We start from the raw sequence: 18,384 nt of genomic DNA, 5'->3' as shown, positions 1-18,384 counted from the left end.
TTCGCTGTTCACAGATAAGCAGTTCCACAGTTTCTTGTGTATTCTCCCAGAAAGACAAAGAACTTGTGCTCATTTGTATGTATATGTTTCCTTTTTATGTTAGCAACATACCATGTAAATTGCTTTAATCATATTATCTTTTATAAACATGTCTTTTAGGTGCTTATGATAATCCTACCGGTAATCCCAGTACTTGGGATGCAGAGGCAAAAAGTTTAGGAGTTCAAGGCTGTTTTGATTAGTAGGGAATTTGACTAGCCTTAGAATTAACACATCTTGGGCTGAGTTAAATCCTGTCTCAAAAATGCGTTTGTGAGAATGTGAGAGCACCGTGAGCGTAGAGTCCTGTCCTGGGAACCTGGTCACAAGAAGCTTTCCCAGGCCTGATGGCTCACTCCTGGGAGCCCAGTTTGCCATCTACTGCAGGGAGATTGGAGTGAGACAGAGTGAGACTTTGCCTAAAAAACAGTTGTTTTTTTTTTTCACTCATGTTGCTTCCTCCAATTGCCAGGGCCCTGAGAACATTAGCTGCAGTTGTGTTTCCCCGTGTGGAAGCTGGATAGCCTATTCTACAGCCTCTCGGTTTTTTCTCTATCGAGTGAAATATGAACGTGGCAACATAAGCCTCCAAAGAGTAAGTGAGGACAAAGTGGATTCCTGTAAAAGAGTAAACTTCCTAAATGTGTACTTTTGTTTGAAGTGGAAATGAATTAGATAAGAATCCTTAGGGCTGCACAGATGGCTGCTCTTCTAGAAGACCTGGGTTCGGTTCCCAGCACCCACATGGCAGCTCACACCCGTCTGTAATCTAGCTCAAAGTGATTTGTCACCCTTATACAGACAAATGCAGGGAAAGCACCAATGCACATAAAGTAAAAATAAATGAATCATTTAAAATCATTTAAAAAATAATCCTTAGTGAAAAGGATTTTTCTTTAGCTGTTACAGAGCAGTCTTTCAGGGACCGCTATGTTTAACAACCTGAGTACATCTCCAGGACCTACATGGTGGAAGGAGAGACTCCCACAGGTTAACCTCTGCACACACACACACATACATTTTTGCTTTTTTTTTTTTTTTAAATATTTATTTATTTATTATGTATACAATATTCCGACTGTGTGTATGCCTGCACCCAGAAGAGGGCACCAGACCCCATTACAGATGGCCGTGAGCCACCATGTGGTTGCTGGGAATTGAACTCAGGACCTTTGGAAGAACAGGCAATGCTCTTAACCTCTGAGCCATCTCTTCAGCCCCCCCCTCCCCCACATTTTTAAAAATGTTTTATTTACACGTGTGTATTAATGTTTTGTGTGTGTGTGTGTGTATGTTTACTGTGTGTGTGTGGTGCTTCCAGAGTCCAGAGGGAATAGGTCCCTAGGACTAGAGTTACAAGAGGTTGTGAGCTGCCATATAGGTACTGGGATTCAAATCGCTGTCCTCTGCAGAGCAGCCAGTGCTCTTAACCACTGAGCCATCTCTCAAGCCCCTACACACGGTTTTTATTTGTTTGTTTAGTTTTTGCTTTGTTTTTAAATCTTTTTTATTTTTTGTTATTTTCGAGATAGGGTTCCTCTGCGTAATCCTAGCTATTCTTTTTTTTTTTTCCCGATTATTTACATAGAGCGCTTGAGCTGTTCTCGAACCCGGGACCACAGAAACGGCAGTGGGCGCTCTTAGCCTCTGAGCCACCTGTGCAGCTGCTAATCCTAGCTATTCTTTTTTTTAAAAAAATATTTATTTGTTTATTATGTATACAGTATTCTTCCTGCAGGCCTCATTACGGATGGTTGTGAGCCACCATGTGGTTGCTGGGAATTGAACTCAGGACCTTTGGAAGAGCAGGCAATGCTCTTAACCACTGAGCCATTTCTCCAGCCCAATCCTAGCTATTCTTAAACTCACTCTATAGACCAGACTTTCATTGAACTCACAAAGATGTGCCTGTCTCTGCCTCCCAAGTGTTGGATTGATTTCTATCATTGGTTTTTGTTTTTTGTTTGTTTTGTTTTTTTTAAGATTTATTTATTGTGTATGCAGTGTTCTATCTGCATGTATGTCTGCACACCAGAGGAGGGCATCAGGTCTCATTATAGATGATTGTGGACCTCCATGGGGTTCCTGGGAATTGATCTCAGGACCTCTGGAAGAGCAGCCGGTGCTTTTAACCACTGAGCCATCTCTCCAGCCTCCAGCTTTGTTTTTAAATCTTAGAGAAGGTTCTAGATTCAATCTTCAGCACTACCACTGCAATGCTAAGTACTTGTTTTTGCTATTTTGTTTACTTTTTATACATTTTTAATTAAAATAGAATTACATTCTTTTCCTCCTTCCATTCCCTCAGGTCTCCTCCCCTAACCCTTCTCATAGCCCCTCCACTCTCAATAGAGTGTGTGTGTTTGCACAAATATATGAATACAACCTGCTGAGTCTGTTTTTGTTGTTAGTGTGTGTATGGTTTTAGGGCTCATTTAGTTATTAAATACATAAAATGAAAAGAAGTAGGGAAATAATCCTAACAAAAAATGGTATTTATTCCCATTTTAAGTTATTTCCAAGGTGGAGAATTGAGCATTGCAATCTGGATGAAGAGAAAGCTAGATAGGTTATAGGAAGCATGGCAGTATTCTAGGCCTTTTGTGGGTCCTTTCTTGGCAATCCCGAGAGTTAATGTAAGGTAACCTGGCTGTCAGGTTGTGTCAGGTTGTGGCATGCCGCTTCTTCTCACTCGCTTTTACTGTTGATTTACCCAAAGGTTTCCAAAATGCCAGCGTTCCTTCGCTCTGCCCTCCATATTTTGTTTTCTGAAGATTCGACAAAGCTCTTTGTGGCATCAAATCAAGGGTCTCTGCATATCATTCATCTGCTGGAAGGAAACTTCAAGCATTTGCATACTTTCCAGCCTCAATCAGGTGGGATTTCTAACTGAGCAGGGGATTCTCTGTCTCTGGTGACTTTTTCTCTTTAGACCTCAGTGCCAGGGTGCCTGCTACTCTTTCTTACCTTGCAGATACACTTGCTCACATGTTTGCCATTTGAAGTAGGAGGAGATCTCTGGCAGATGAAGACTCTCGATGAGCTCTGAAATGTTCCTCACACCTACTTCTTTCTCACTGGGCTTTTGATTCCTTATTTGGACCAGAGGAGTTTCATCATCCTTAGGTTTGTTGGCAGAGTTAGGAAGAAAGTAAAAGTTGTCTGCAATCCTGACACCAAATGATTCCCCTTACTGTTTGGTGTTTTCTGGTGCTACTGTGTAGAGATTTGTTTTTATGAGATGTTTATTTAAGATGAAAACATTGTTAGGCATATAGCTTTATTTGGGGTCTTTTGTGCTTGTGACTTTTTCATGTTCCCTAAGAACATAAGATTGTGTCAGTAGGTGACTATATATACTAGCCAATGCTGAGTTAACTGTTGGCTTCAACTTCGTATCTAGTTTACGTTGGTAATTGAATACATTCCACAGTCCTGTCCCTTGTTCTTGCCCTGGCATATAGCTACTTCATTACTGTTTTAGGTTCCCATCAGCCTGGACTGTAAGTATTTAACATTAACTCATTGAAAAGCTGCTTCATGCCAGGCCTAGTGGTGCACAACTCTAGTCCCAGCCCTTGGAAGGCAGTTTGAGGCCAGTTTGGTCTACAGAGTAAGTTTCATGAGAGCCAGGGCTACATAAAGAGACCCGGTCTCATATACCCCCCCCCTTGCCAAAAAAAAAAAAAGACAGAAAAGGTGACCATTCAGGAGTCAGATGAGTTAAACAACAGTATTTTTATTATAAATCTTAGACTATCTTGCCCTTACCTTCTCTTTTCCCTCTTTCAAGAGATGGTTTATGACCTGTTATAAGGCTTTTTTCATTATTTGGGATTGTTATATGCAGCACATATTTTAGCATATAATGGCAGTGTCTGATTTTCATTTTGTCTTAATGTTACAGATTGATTCAAAACCCTTTGACAGAGGTGTCTCATCTGTGCCCCATAGTGTTAAACAGACAGCAGGCACTTAATAAATTAAATATGTATCCCTAACTGTAATTTTAAAACATTAAGAAGGAAAAAGTAGTCCGAAATAGTTAACTTAGGGTGTGGTGTTAGTGCTTTACTCGGGTCTGAACCAGTGATGCCTCTAGTTTTACCTTTCTGGACTTTCTTCACACGAGAGACAATAGTATTTATATTTATAATATATATATATTTATATTTTCTCATACCACATCTCATGATGTAGACCTAACTGGCCTTAAAGTTGCTGTATAGACCATGCTAGCCTCAACTCATATTCTTTGCCTCCTGGGTCCTAAGATTAAAAACTTGTGCCACCATGCCCAACAATCACTAATTAAGTTTAAAAAGTAGGGAAAGCATAGTTACCTAGCATTTGGAGGCTGAGGCACATGGATCCTAAATTTAAGGCTGTCTTGGGCTACAAAAGTAATTTCCTGTCTCAAAAAATATATATTAAAAATTGGTTAATATTTAGAACTAATTTGCAAAACTCTAGTAAAGTCTTCTATAAATGATTTATAGCCATGTGGGTTTCTCATTGGTTTCTCCAGGGCGGGGCAGGCTGTGGGTGCCTAATTCAAGAACTTGTTTCTTCCGTCCTCAGGGACAGTGGAGGCCATGTGTCTTTTAGCAGTCAGTTCAGATGGGAATTGGCTAGCTGCATCAGGTACCAGTGCTGGAGTCCACGTATACGATCTGAATCATCTAAAGGTGAGCATCAGAGTTCATAGCCATACGGGAAGCTGCTGCTAGTCATGTTAAGATTCAAGGCAGAGCAGAATGACCTGGAAATTTACTAGGCTTTTTTTAAAAAAATATTTATTTATTTATTATGCATACAATATTCTGTCTGTATGCCTGCAGGCCAGAAGAGGGCACGAGACCCCATTACAGATGGTTGTGAGCCACCATGTGGTTGCTGGGAATTGAACTCAGGACCTTTGAAAGAGCAGGCAATGCTCTTAACCTCTGAGCCATCTTTCCAGCCCCCTAGGCTTTTTTTTTTTTTTTTAAAGGAAGAATTTTTCCTGCTTTAGATTTCTTTAGATTTCTGTTTTAGAATTCTTTAGAACTGCCAGGTGGTGGGGCGGAGGGGGGGAGGATTCTTTAGAACCGCAACACTACTAACATAATATTAAAATCACAAAATATTAAAATTGAAAGAATGGTGTAAGCTATACTCAAACTTCATTTAGGGATTTAGGAGTGATGACTCCATTTCCTGGCTAGGGAGATATAGCTCAATAGCAGAGTACTTACTTAGCATTCATGGTACCCTAAGGTCAGTCCCCAGTACCATACAGCAGACAAATAACAACAAAAGGGACTCAGGTGTTTCTGCTCTGGGGAGCGAGTTCTGATACATAGATACAGCGCTGAGGCCATAACAGGTCTTGTGAATTCAGTGTGATTTTAGATCAGATAGAACCAGAAATTTAAGGCGGATATCACAGTTGGGGAATCCTTCTGACAGATGGGTAATATTACATTGAGTCGTATATCACAGTTCTGTCCCTAACATTGACAAAAACCATGTTTCTTTCTAATGCCCACAAACGTGCTTTATAGTTGAACCCAAATGTCCATTCTTTGGCAATGCTTTTTTTTTAAAAGCCAACCAGTGTAGAGCTGTATGTTTTCAGCACAGTGGTATATTTGAGTGATTCATATTGACACATTGACTCAGAGAAAACTGCTCATGAGTTTTCTGGAAATGCTCTGTTTTGTAAGCAGTTGAGCATAATCTGTTTGTTTCTTTGAGAAAGGGTCTTCACTGGCCTAGAACTCACTGTGTAAGCCATACTGACCTCAACTCAGATCCACCTGCCTCTGCCTTCCAAAGGAGGATTGAAGGCCTTCGCCACCATACCCAGCCAAAATTTTCTTTTTAATGAAATTAAAGTTCTTTGTTGTTGAAATGCCTGAACTTCCATAGGATGCTTTTGAGTTCCAAAGAACTCTATTTCAAGCACCTGACTTAGGCTTAGGGTTTTGTGTGGTAGTGGAGTTTAGGACTCAAAGCCTGGTCCAGAAAACAACGAAGGTGCAATAATAAACTACAAAAGTTGCTGACATCTAGCTTCCTTTTGTTCTGCTTTGTCTTGTGTGTCTGTGCATTTGTGTGTGTGTGGTGGTTGTTTTGGGGATAGACCTGGAACTGACACCGCCTGCCTCTGTCCCTGGAGTGCTGCCATTAAAGTTGTCATCCCCATGTCCTGCTCACCTAACCTTTCCTGAAGGGAGATGTCCTATAGCCTTGTCCCTGGTCTTTCTCCCCAGCTCCACTGCACAGTCCCTGCTTACAACTTTCCAGTGACTGCTCTGGCCATCGCCCCCAACACCAACAACCTTGTCATTGCTCATTCTGACCAACAGGTAAGAGATTCTAGTGCATTCTTCCAGTTCCCTTCTGCTAGATAGTTTATGTGAGTGAGGCTTCCTGTGTGGCTTGAGCCCATCATAGGCCAGCAGTACCCACTGGTGTGATGGGCACAGCTTGCATTGCCGTTCTAGAGCTAAGAAGCACAAAGTGATGGGAGAATTTTGATGCATTCTGCTAATCTCTGCCACCACCGCTACTACCCACACACAAGATTTCTCTGTGTAGCCTTGGCTGTCCTGGAACTAAAACCAGGTTGGCCTTGAACAAAGAGATCCACTACCTCTGCCTCCTGGGTGCTGGGATTGAAGACGTGTGCCAACACTATCCAACTACACTCTACTAATTTAAACTAGAGATAACATGGGCCCAGGTATTAAACTAGATATGAGATGTAATAAAATTTTGGAAGTGACCTAAAAATGTTTGGTTTGCCTTCATGAGAAAATCAGACCTTACTAAAATTCAGGTATCTGATCTCAGCCAAAGTGAGAGCTTCCTTCACAGCACTTTCTATGTCAAGTTGGGACGAGGTAATATGCAGATACTTGGGCTAACTCCTCAGCCCAATGATGAGCACATTATGAACTAACTCATCAGTGCTTGTGTATCCTCGTCTGTCCACTACACCGCACCGGACTGTTGGAAAGAGACAGCGTATCTGGGAAGCATGTTTGATTAGATTGCTAAACAGATGAGGCTTACTGTTTTGAAACAATTTTTACTTTTCATGCATGCACACGATATCCAAAAAATGCTCTCTCACTTTCATGGGTTTTCATTCGTGACCAAGACTATTCAAATATTCAAATATATTTGAATATTCAGAAAGTGTCTTTGTCATTGAAACTGATGCCCTCTGAGGTTAGTGACAGTGACCTATAATCTTATCATGTGGCATGTTGAGGCAGGAGGATCACAAGTTTCAGGCCAGCCAGAGCTAAACTGTAAAGCTGTGTCTCAAACAAAAATTTCAGGTAAGTTGTTGTCTGTAACTTACCTTTAAAAGAGTTTTTTTAAGTGGTGGTAAAATGTAATGCTAAGGCAGGCTGTGGGGCACGCCTTTAATCCCAGCACTGGGGTGGGGGTGTCACGTCCACCCTCGACCCGCAAGGATGACGCACAACACACCGGAGCTCTTCTCACTGCAGTTTATTCCAGGACTTTATTCACTTTCTCTCTCTCCTTCTCTCTCTCTCCTCTCCTCGGGCAAACTTCTCCCAGTCCTTAAGTAGGCATGGGCTGCCAATCCCGGATTGCCAGGTGGGCACTGCCTATAGGTTCACGCATTTGCAAGCAGCTGATAATCATTGTGTGATAATAGCATAAGTCAGGTCTTAGGCGTAATTAGGAGCTGATTATCAGATGTGGCTTCACGCAGCTCGCTACACGGGGGCATGTAGATCTCTGTGAGTTTGAGGCCAGCCTGGTCTACAGCAGCCAAGGCTACACAGAGAAACCCTGTCTTAAAAAAACAAAAATAAGTTGGGCGGTGGTGGCGTGTATCTTTAATCCCAGCATTTGGGAGGCAGAGAGGCAGCGGATCTCTGTGAGTTCAAGGCCAGCCTGGTCTACAAGAGCTAGTTCCAGGACAGACTCCAAAGCCACAGAGAATCCCTGTCTCGAAAAAAAAAAAAAAAGAAAAGAACAACAACAACAAAATGTAATGTTAAAATATGGCGCCTTGAGGTTTGCTAATATTTGTGGTTAGGAAAATCCAGAAGGAACAGGAGCCTCTGAACTCTGTGGGTACACATGTGCACTTGCTTGGTGTTATGTTCTTCAGGTATTTGAGTTCAGTATCCCAGACAAGCAGTATACAGAGTGGAGCCGAGCTGTCCAGAAGCAGGGATTTCACCATCTATGGCTCCAGAGGGATACTCCCATCACACACATCAGCTTCCATCCCAAGAGACCGATGCACATTCTCCTTCATGATACCTACATGTTCTGCATCATTGACAAGTCCTTGGTGAGTTCTGAGACTTCTTTATTTAGGAATGTGTGTGTGTGTGTGTGTGTGTGTGTGTGTGTGTGTGTGTGTGTGTTGCCCACAGAGGCCAGAAGAGTGTTTCAGATCCCTTGGAGTTGGACTTAACAGATGGCTGTGAGCATCCTGACATGGCTATTAGGAGCAGAACCCAGACCCTCTGCAAGAATAGCAAATGCTCTTAACTGTTAGGCTGTCTTTTCCAGCCCCATTTTGTTTTGGGTTTTTTTGTGACAGGATGTTATAGCCTGGCCAGCCTGACATTAAATTTACAGCAGTCCTCCGCCTCTGCTTCCTGAGTGCTTCTGGAGTTAGTAGCACACCCTGCCTTTACTTAGGAGTTTTTAAGTTTAAATAATGACTGATTAGATAGAGGAAGGAGCCTCCGAATGAGAACTGCTAGTGTGGTCTTCAGAGGATAGGATAGGCACTTTTGTTTGGCGCACTCCTGGGTAAGGGGCCAGCCTTTATGGACTAGATTTTGCTGCTGTAGTTATTTCTCTCTGACTATTCAACATAGAAACCTAAGTAGAAAAGTGATTAAGTTGGTATTCAGAAGATGACCCTTGTCAGGGAATACCTTTGAGCTTCCATTGTCGCGTTACTGAGTAAAGTAGTTTCATTAAAGGAGACACACATGGATGTTTTGTCCACCCTACCCCTTAGCTGAAGACACTTCAAAAAGTTGGTCTTTGTGTTTTGAGAAAAGTCTAGTCGGGAAAACTAGCATCAATGACTGTTATTTAGGTAGGGACACAAGTGTTTCCTTTAGTTTAAAATGTTGGCTGCTGTTTTGATTCTTCCCAAATATACATGTCTTTTCTGGGTAGGGCCTTTCTTTCCTAGGAGGCCTGTGGACCACAGCCATGGCTGTACTGCACTATGGGTTTCAGTTATACCCAACAGCAGCTGTTGTGTGGATCTGTGAAGGTGGGGGTGGAACGTGCGTGGTACCGCAGCAGATGGCTCGAAAGGAGGTGTGCACAGGGATGTGTCACTGCAGCTCATCTCATGGGCCCTGTGTCCTGGGATGTGGGAAGCAGAGCTGGTGACAAGTCACTGCTGTGAGTGAGTGGCCCAGGAAGAGCCTCCCACTCCCTCACTTGTCTCTAACTCAGCCCAGAGGCTTTCTCCCAAGTGCTGCTGATGAGTCCCTCATGCCCTTGTGTAAGCAGAGCTGGTTCCCAAGGAAGTGAGAGATGAAGTGCATCATTTATTTGGCCATCTCTTGAGGTGTCGGTGACATCAGTGGGGGTGGTTTGTGGTATTTTCCCTGGGGGAGAACTGGATATGGCTGTGGAGGGGAGGAGTAGAGAGTGCAGTGTCTGTGGGCTAAGATCCTGCACACGTCCATGTGTTCTTGTCTTACAAAGGGCTACTGACAAAACTGGCCCAAAGCTTGTGTGTCTTTAATTTTGCCATGTAGTATGAAGCCCGTTCTTGCTCATTCTGCCCATGCATGACCCCTTTTGCCTGAGACATTTTTACATGACCTTAAATATATTGAAGAACTATTACCAAAAGTAAATCATTTTTTTAAAAATGTGTGTGTGTGTTGTGGGGGAGGTTTGAGACAGCTTTCTCTGTGTAACAGCCCTAGAACAGCTGTCCTAGAACCAGCTCTTGTAGGTCAGGCTGGCCTTGAACCCACAGAGATTCACTTGCCTCTGACTCCCAGGTGCTGAGATTAAAGGTGTGTGTCCCCACCTTAAAAAAAAAAAGTTTTTCTTTATACATATAATTTTCCATTCATTAAAGACTAAAGAAGTGGGGTTGTTTCCAGCACCCTTTGGTTTATAACCATCCATAACTCCATTTCCAAGGATCTGACTGCTATGGGCACCAGGCACACACATGGTACAAATACATACATGTAAGCAAAACATTCATAAACATAAAATAAATCTGTTTTAAAACTGGGCTGGTGAGGTAGCCCTTCGGTTATTAATGGCACTTGCCACCAGACCTAACAACCTTAGTTCTATACCCCTTGAACCTAAATGGGGGAAAGAGAGAACTGACTCAGTGTAAGTGTGTATGCGTGACGGGGTTGGGCTGTGTGTGCCCCTGCATGTGTGGAAGTCAGAGGTCAACTTGTGAAGTTGGTTCTCCTTTCAGACCTTTATGTAGATTCTGAGATTTGAACCTAAGTGTCCAGGCTTGCATGAGAAAAACCTTTACCATCTTACCAGTTCACATGTTTGATTTTGTATTAAATTTTGGTCATTTTACATTCAGAAACCTTTCCTTTGTCAAGTTTTCATGATTCTACATCCAGTTTATATGGCCCTCCTATGGGGTAGTGATCCATGGGTGAAGAACCTGCGGGCCTAAGACATACACAGTTTTACGTATCTGTAATCCTAGCCCTCAGGAGGATCAAGAGAACTACAATGATACTTTGTCTCAAACCAAACCAAACAAAGAAACTAGTGAACTGGGTCCATAAAGGGCAATGAAAGTAACATTTGGTCTTCTGTTTTTATGGTGCTAAGGATCAAACACGGGGTCTTAAAAATGCCAGACAATAAAGTAAAAGTTCAAGTAGCATGTCTTGTTGGGCCTTGTGCTTCAAGCCTGTAGTCCAGTTACCACAGAAGACTGGGGCAGGAGCAACACAAATTCAAGGGCAAAGAGTGAATTCATGGGCAGCCTGGGCACCTTAGTGAAACTCTCATGAAGTAACAAACAACTGAAAGATTGGAGATGTCCTTCAAGTACTCTTGTGTGTGAATACCTAGGCTTGACCCCTTATACACCCAAGTAAATAAATAACATATCTTTGTCTTTTAGCCACTTCCAAACGACAAAACTCTGCTCTATAATCCACTTCCTCCCAAAAATGAATCCGACGTCTTCCTGAGGCGCACAGCCCATGCATTTAAAATTTCTAAGATATATAAGGTAAACAGTTCTTTTTGTATTTTGGATAGTTGCTTCCCTGGGATGTTATCAAAATATAATATCTAACAATTGAGAAACTAGTGTATTTTCCTTTGCATGTAGAGACCCTGACTTGGTGGAGACTAGTGGCTTTGAAGTTATCTGTATCTGTAGCTATGTTTTCATTGTTTTTGACTCAGTAAGTTAGAGGCAGGCAAATCATACTTCCCTATGTGAGAGAAATTTGTAGTAATCTTGGTGCTCATGTGGGGTTTCTTAATATGAATATTCTTCTCGGTGAAACTTCTGATTAAAGAATGTTTTAAGCCGGGCGATGGTGGCGCATGCCTTTAATCCCAGCACTCGGGAGGCAGAGGCAGGGGATCTCTGTGAGTTCGAGACTAGCCTGGTCTACAGAGCTAGTGCCAGGACAGGCTCCAAAGCCACAGAGAAACCCTGTCTCGAAAAACTAAAAAAAAAAAAAAAAATGTGGGTTTTTTTTTTGGTTTTTCGAGACAGGGTTTCTCTGTGGCTTTGGAGAAAAAAGAATGTTTTAAGAATTAAAATAAAAGTAATGGAAATTATTGAACATCCATGATTTTCTTTTTTCTGGTGAATATTCTCAGTGTCTATAAAACCAGTTGTCCATTGAGCTTATGCTACTACAGCTGTCTGGCCCAACTCAGGTTCCGCGGTCATACTCCTTATAAGCCAGCTCCGCTGAAGTGCTGAATCCCAGAGCAGGGAGGATTGGCAGGGATTTTTGTCCTTGGACTCTTGACTGGTGGAGAGCGATGATGATGCCATCTGTCGATGTCACTGTTCTCTCCTGCAGCCCCTACTCTTCATGGATCTCTTGGATGAAAGGACACTTGTGGCAGTAGAACGACCCCTGGACGACATCATTGCTCAGCTCCCACCACCCATCAAAAAGAAGAAATTTGGAACTTAAAAATAGGGCATTGTGTGTCTCTTTTCTTGAACTGTCTACCCTGTTGTTTGTTTGTTTGTTTGTCTTCCCCAGAATCATGATAATAAAGCAAACTTATTCTTTAGGACTAGTCACTGTAGACATTATTTTCCAGAATAATGGGCAGGAATGTCCTTTCATTGAGCGAAACAGAATGGAAGGTCTCTATAAGTCTCCAAAGTAGGTCCAGCGGCTTGGCTGTCGGTAAAAGCTCTTGCCACCCAAGCCTGATAACACCATAGATCTCCAGAACCTATGGTTGAAGGAGAGAACCATCTCTGGAAAGTTGTCCTCTGGCTTTCAGTGTGTGCTATATACAGGAGCACAATAGTATTTGTAGCTGCGGTAATGAGCTGAACTGAACTAGCTACAGACTCATACTGCCTTTTTAGAATCTTGTCTGTTCTTGGACTGTAGTTTCAGGAAAGAAGCTAGTCCATGCTGTCTGTTCTGAGGTATCCAAGAACTGGGGTATCACTGTCTACTAGCCTGCAGCCTTCCAGCATCACCCTGGAGGGTGCTAACAGCCATGGTCCACTTCATAGTTCAAGGAATAACGTCAACTGCATCATCATAAATTCTCCATCTGAAAACTAGACGCCATTGGAGTCACAGCTGGGGGTCTACCGTGTACAAGGCTCAATCCTTAGTGCCACGTCCAGCAAAAAGATGCTACTAGCACTTTGTCAGCCATATGGCAGCTTCAGAAGGTAAGAAAGCATTGGGCAGGGATTTTGCTGGAGAGTAAGAATCAAGGTGGGGACCTGCGAGGCAGCCAGGCATGTATGTCACTCTCTCTGCTCTGTCTGCTCTGACATTGTTATTCCCAGGGGTGCTCTCAACTAACCAGTTGTGACTGCTCTCTAAATTAGAACGTGAAGAACAGTAGTTAACCTGAGCCAAGCAGACGGATTTCTTTGCCATCCCAGTGGTTGTAGAGTTTTGTGTGCTTAGGAAAGGATGTGGGCTCTGGCAGCATCACATAAAGTGCCGGGGGAAAGCATCTGCTGCAATGAACCCCACTCTCTAGTCTGAAAAGAAAAAAGTGAGAATTTAAGGCAGATCTGTGGAGAGCAGTTTAACAGGTTAGAAGAGATCGTGTATAGTCACCAGCTTCTGCTTAGCCTGTTTAGGGTTTACAGTGAGTAGGTTCTCTTTGGTTGGTTGGTTTGGTTTTTTGAAATGGGACAGGGTTTCTCTATGTAACAGTCTTGGCTGTCATGCAGTAGACAAGGCTGACCTCGAATTCATAGAGATCCTTCTGTCTCTGCTTCCCAAGTGCTGGGATTAAAGGAGACAGAGGCAAGGAGGAGTGCAAATTCAGGGCTAACACAGGCTGAAGGATGAATGCCTATCCCACAAACGAGATACAGAGGTGTTCCAGGCTAGCCAGGCAGGGCTATGTAGTGAAACATTGCATCCAGTCGTTTCCCCCCCCCCCCCAAAAGTGTGGTTAAGCCAAAGTTCAAAGTGGGTTGTAGTGGCACACACCTTTAATTGGAGGCAGAGACGGATGGATCTGAGTTTGAGCATGGTCTACAGAGTAAGTTCAGGACAGTGAGAAATACACAGAGAAGCCCTGTCTCAAAAAACAAGACCAGAGTTCAAAGCTGGGTGTGGTAATGCATCATGTTTCAAGCATAGTTCTGGTTTGAGGCCAGCCTGGTCTACTTAGTGAGTTCCGTGATAGCCATGGTTACACAGAAATCCTGCCACAAGAAAGACCAGAGTTGAAGTTACTAGTCTGCACTGAATGTGAAGAGTCAGGCTAGGATGCTGCAAGACTAACCTCACTTGGCTCCCTCAGGCTCTAGAGGTCAAGGAGTCCTTGTCAACTGGAAGCTAGTTTATGGTTCAGCCTACTTAACTGTCGCTGTAGTGCTGGGGTGGAACCTAGGGCCTGAACAGCTCGGAATGTGTAGTAAGTACTGTGCTACTGAGCTATACGCCCAGCCCACTGACCCGGACTTGAAACCTCTTGATTGTAGAGGATCTATTTCTGACGGAGAGGGCTCAGAGTGAAGTAATACTTGTGAAAGTGGCGAGCATTCCTTTGCAAGGTTTCCAGCCAGCGATTTGAACTTCCATAAATGGTATGGGAAATAAGAGCTTTAGGCCTTGAAAGTCTTCCTAAGTAGAGAACTGGATACAAACAAATGAAGCCCAGACGGATTGGGGCAAGTCCGAGAAATTAGGCGAAGGCAAGATAAACCGGTGTTATATAACATTAGGTGCACATTTCCCCCACAGGTTTTGTGTGACCGGCTGTTGGAAGAGTTTCATCGTTGGCATCGTTTGTAACTTGCTGTTTTTACTTGAGTTCTACAGAAAAATTTTGACTAGAGACTGGTCTAGACATGGTCTTTTTTGCCAACACTACTCAGATGGTTTAATAACTCATTTCTCCCGTATAGTGGCAGGTAATCTGATCTCTTTGCCATGGAAATAACAAAACATAGACTAAGAATAACTAAAACTTTGGAAAATGGAATACTGAAAGTTAGAAAACATCCAGTTCTGGAGTTTTAGTAAGCTTATTTTTTGGCACCAAAACTTTGTTCAGGCCAGGCACGGTTGTCCACCTGAACGTAGGAAAAAGAAAATCCGGGATTCAAGGCCAGCTTCTGCTGCTCCTAGAGATCGGCCTGTTTCTGCCAGTTGGGTGTTAGAATTTTTTCCCTTTAATGTGTCATCATGCAAACGATTCCCCAAAGACATCCATGATCCTGTTTTGTTTTTTTATGAGTTGTAGGCATATTAAAGAGTTCCACATTAGCCCTGAATGGAGTATAACAAAGGTTTATTCGGGGACAAAACTCGCAGCAAAGGTAGAGATCCACGGTTCTCTGTGTGCCCTGGAAGCTAAGAACCAAATCCAGCAGGAAAAAAAAAAAGGGCCAAGCACGCTTTTCATCTGCACTTATAGTGCCTCAGATTACGCCCGAAATGGTCCAGTATCTAAAAGGCTCTTCTTGGCTGAAGGAGTTCCCACAGCACCAAGTGCTTAAAAATGCAATAGACTTTAGATTTATCTTATGAGGGTTTTGCATGCATGTATGTCTGTGCCACATGCGGTTCAGTGTCTCTGGAAGCCCGAAGAGGGTGTTGGAGGCCCTGGACTTAGAGTTTCAGGCAGCTGTGTGCTGTCATGTGGCTGCTGAGAATTGAACCTGGGTCTTTTGGAAGAGCAGCGGCGCTCTTAATTCTCTCTAGCCCCACGATCCTGATTTAATTTTATTTTCCCATGATGCCATTCTATTTGCCTTGACAAATACCCTGGAAGACAACTTAAAGGAGGAAAGGTTTCTTGTGGCCCACAGTTTTCAGTCCTTGGTCCGCTGGTTCCACTGCGGGGGTCCTGTGAGGAGGTAGAGCATCATGCTGGCAAGAGCAGGTTCACGAGCAAAAAATATTCACCTCATAATGACCAGGAAGCAAGAAGACGGGGAGAAAGTCAAAGGGTGTCATGCCCCAGTGACTTCCATCCCAGTTCACTGAAGAATCTCATTCCCATCACACCGTAGGCACCACTAGCTGTGGGGGCACATTTCTGTGCTATCCTCCCAGTACTCGGGCGCTGGAGGTGCTGAGTCCGAGGTCATCCTCAGATGATGGCGAGTTCAAAGCCAGCCAGGACTATTGAGTACCCTGTTTTAAAACACGTTGGGGCTGGCAGGATGACTCAGGTAGAGGTGCTGATGGACAGACTGGATGACATGAGGAGTTCAACCCCTTGGGCACACGATGGAAGGAGTGAAGCAACTCTCATGTTTGTCCTCTGGCTCCCACATGTGTGCTGTGGTATGCGTATGCCCCCCCAAATAAACAAGTAAAACTCTAAAGTCATAAAAAAAAAAAAAAAAAAAAAACAAAAAGTCCAGTGACAGGCAAATATCACAAGTTCAAGGCCAGGAGGGGGTGGCTATACAGTGAGTGCTAGCTTGATTCTGGTTTTTTGGTTGTTGTTGTTGCATTTTTTTTTGTTTGGTTTTGAAATAGGCACTCACTATGTAGCCCAGGCTGGCCTCAGACTTGCTAAGATTCACCTGCCTTGCAGGTGCTGAGTTTAAAGGCATGTGTGACTATACCCTCCTGGTTTTCATTTTGGGGTGCATTTTTTTTTAACCAAAAAAAATAAGCCATCAAGATAGCTCAGAGACAGGTGGTGGTGGAGAATGCCTTTAATCCTCTGCAGAGAGTCAGGCAAATCTCTGAGAGGTGGAGGCCAAGCTGGTGTACAGGGCGAGTTCTAGAACAGCCAAGGCTACACAAAGAAACCCTGTCTTGAAAAAAAAAAATGCCCAGGAGGTAAAATATATATCACACATGTTGACTCAGTGGCTGCTGGGGAAAGAGAGAACTTACTGGGTTACGGACTGTGAAGTGTGTGAAGCACTGAAAATGGTTAGGACTGATGAGGAGGGGAAAGTGGACATTTATTTTTAGATCTTATTTGAATTTCATGGCAAATTATGTAATTTCCATAATTGTCAATAAAAAGCACTGGTGATTTTCCATAACTAAGTGGATTCAACGAAACTAAATTGCTCAGCCTGTCCTTGCTAATATTTTCCTATAAAGAAAGTCACAGTTACAAAACTGTCCCCAGCTGCTTCCCATTGGGAATGTGGTTAGCAGATGTGGGTTTTCACAGTCCTGAGGCAGGAGATAGTTAATCCATTTTTGTGGGTTTCAGATGGCTAGTGATTTATCTTGGTGGGATGAATCTTTAAAAAATGTGCCTGCATTGGCTAAAGCGTCTTTCTCTTAGTGTGTTTGTATTGGAGAAGAAATAGATTGTAGAACAGTTCTAGCGAGGGCAAAGTAAAACTACCTTAAAGGGGACACTGACCTCACTGTCTTCCGAGGAACAGTTCTGTGTGGATGTTAGGATGATATTTTTACAAGCTCATTTCTCCCTTGGCGACTTCCTTGATAGTACTTAGGTTACTTTCTTGCGGCTTTTGTCCCCCGCCCCCCTTCGGGGGAAGTGACCTTCAGGCTTGCTGAAAAGCTGTGATTTCACCTGGGGCCCTCCTTTCTGGTGAAATTACACAACACTCAAGCCTTGGAAAGCAGCCCCAGATCCACTAATTCTTTTCTTTGACGGCTCTTGGCAAAGTGTGTTTCCTTCCAGCCCGTGTAGCTTTATACCAGATCTGTTTGTCACCAAAATTAATTTGGCCATTTGTCCTTTATGCCTAGAATCAAACAGTGCTGTGGCAAACTCATTCCTCAAGAAAGGAGAAACTCCAGGCAGAGCTCTGAGTTTGAGGCCAGCCTGATCTACAGAGCGAGTGCCAGGACAGGCTCCAAAGTTACACAGAGAAACCCAGTCTCAAAAAAACAAAAGAAGGGCTGGAGAGATGGCCCAGTGGTTAAGAGCTCTGGCTCCTCATCCAGGAGATCTGGGTTCAATTCCCAGCACCCAAATGGCAGCTCACAACTGTAATTCCAAAACCTGATACCCTCGTGCAGGCAAAAATCACCAATACACGTTAAATAAGTATATTTTACAAAGGAGTTTCTCCACCACAGATTTTATCGTTTGCCACTGCTGAAGGCTAACAGGTAACAACTGGTGTTTTTTAATGTGGCTCTGTATACTTCACCTCCTAACCCTCCAAGTGCCTCAAGAGGCAGAAGTAATCTGAATTGTTTTGAAAAAGATACTAAGGTTCATGACCTCATCCCCCTTTGACCGTTGTACAGTTAGTAAGTGACCAAACTGAGTTTTGGTTTTGGTTTGTTTTTTTGAGACAGTCTCGCCACGTAAAGGCTAGCCTGGAACTCGGAAACTAAACTGGTCTTGAACTCAGAGATCTGCCCGTCTTAGCTTCTTGAGTGCTGGGATTAGAGGAATATGTCACCACCCGGTCCAAACTGGTCTTCAAATTCTTAATCATCAAGCTCTGCACACCCATTAGGTTCTGAAGCAGCATACAGTCAGAGCCTGACTTGAATTAGGATGGAATTACAGAACCCAAGGAGCTACTGACATTCCCGCATTTTGTAGCAATGAGCGCTGCGTGTTCCGAGAGTAGTAGATAACAGTTGCTAGCAGAGAAGGGCTTTTCATATTGGTGACAGGAATGAAAGGTTGCAGGAATTACCTCAGCCGTTTCCTCTTTTAGAGGTAGGTAAA

General features: G+C 43.3%; 1 protein-coding gene across 2 annotated transcripts in view; it reads left to right on the top strand.

The window, feature by feature from the left end:
• The window catches only part of Utp4 (UTP4 small subunit processome component), a 43,395-nt gene extending 31,075 nt beyond the window's left edge, over nucleotides 1-12,320 (top strand). The window contains exons 11-17 of one of the 2 annotated variants that reach the window (XM_050143785.1): nucleotides 512-634; nucleotides 2,759-2,915; nucleotides 4,621-4,727; nucleotides 6,297-6,392; nucleotides 8,183-8,368; nucleotides 11,180-11,290; nucleotides 12,105-12,320. In XM_050143785.1, coding sequence (XP_049999742.1) covers nucleotides 512-634; nucleotides 2,759-2,915; nucleotides 4,621-4,727; nucleotides 6,297-6,392; nucleotides 8,183-8,368; nucleotides 11,180-11,290; nucleotides 12,105-12,221 — 897 coding nt within the window. In that variant the 3' untranslated portion in view covers nucleotides 12,222-12,320. The remainder of the gene's footprint in view (nucleotides 1-511; nucleotides 635-2,758; nucleotides 2,916-4,620; nucleotides 4,728-6,296; nucleotides 6,393-8,182; nucleotides 8,369-11,179; nucleotides 11,291-12,104) is intronic. The other variant, XM_050143786.1, reaches the window with a different exon arrangement.
• The last annotated feature ends 6,064 nt before the right edge of the window (nucleotides 12,321-18,384 follow it).

The sequence above is a fragment of the Alexandromys fortis genome, unplaced genomic scaffold (assembly GCF_014885135.2).
Source record: "Alexandromys fortis isolate MF-2015 unplaced genomic scaffold, M_Fortis_MF-2015_v1.1 scaffold_1, whole genome shotgun sequence".
Classification (NCBI taxonomy): Eukaryota; Metazoa; Chordata; class Mammalia; order Rodentia; family Cricetidae; genus Alexandromys; species Alexandromys fortis.
Note: the sequence above shows the minus strand (reverse complement) of the source record. Positions and strands in the feature narration are given on the sequence as shown.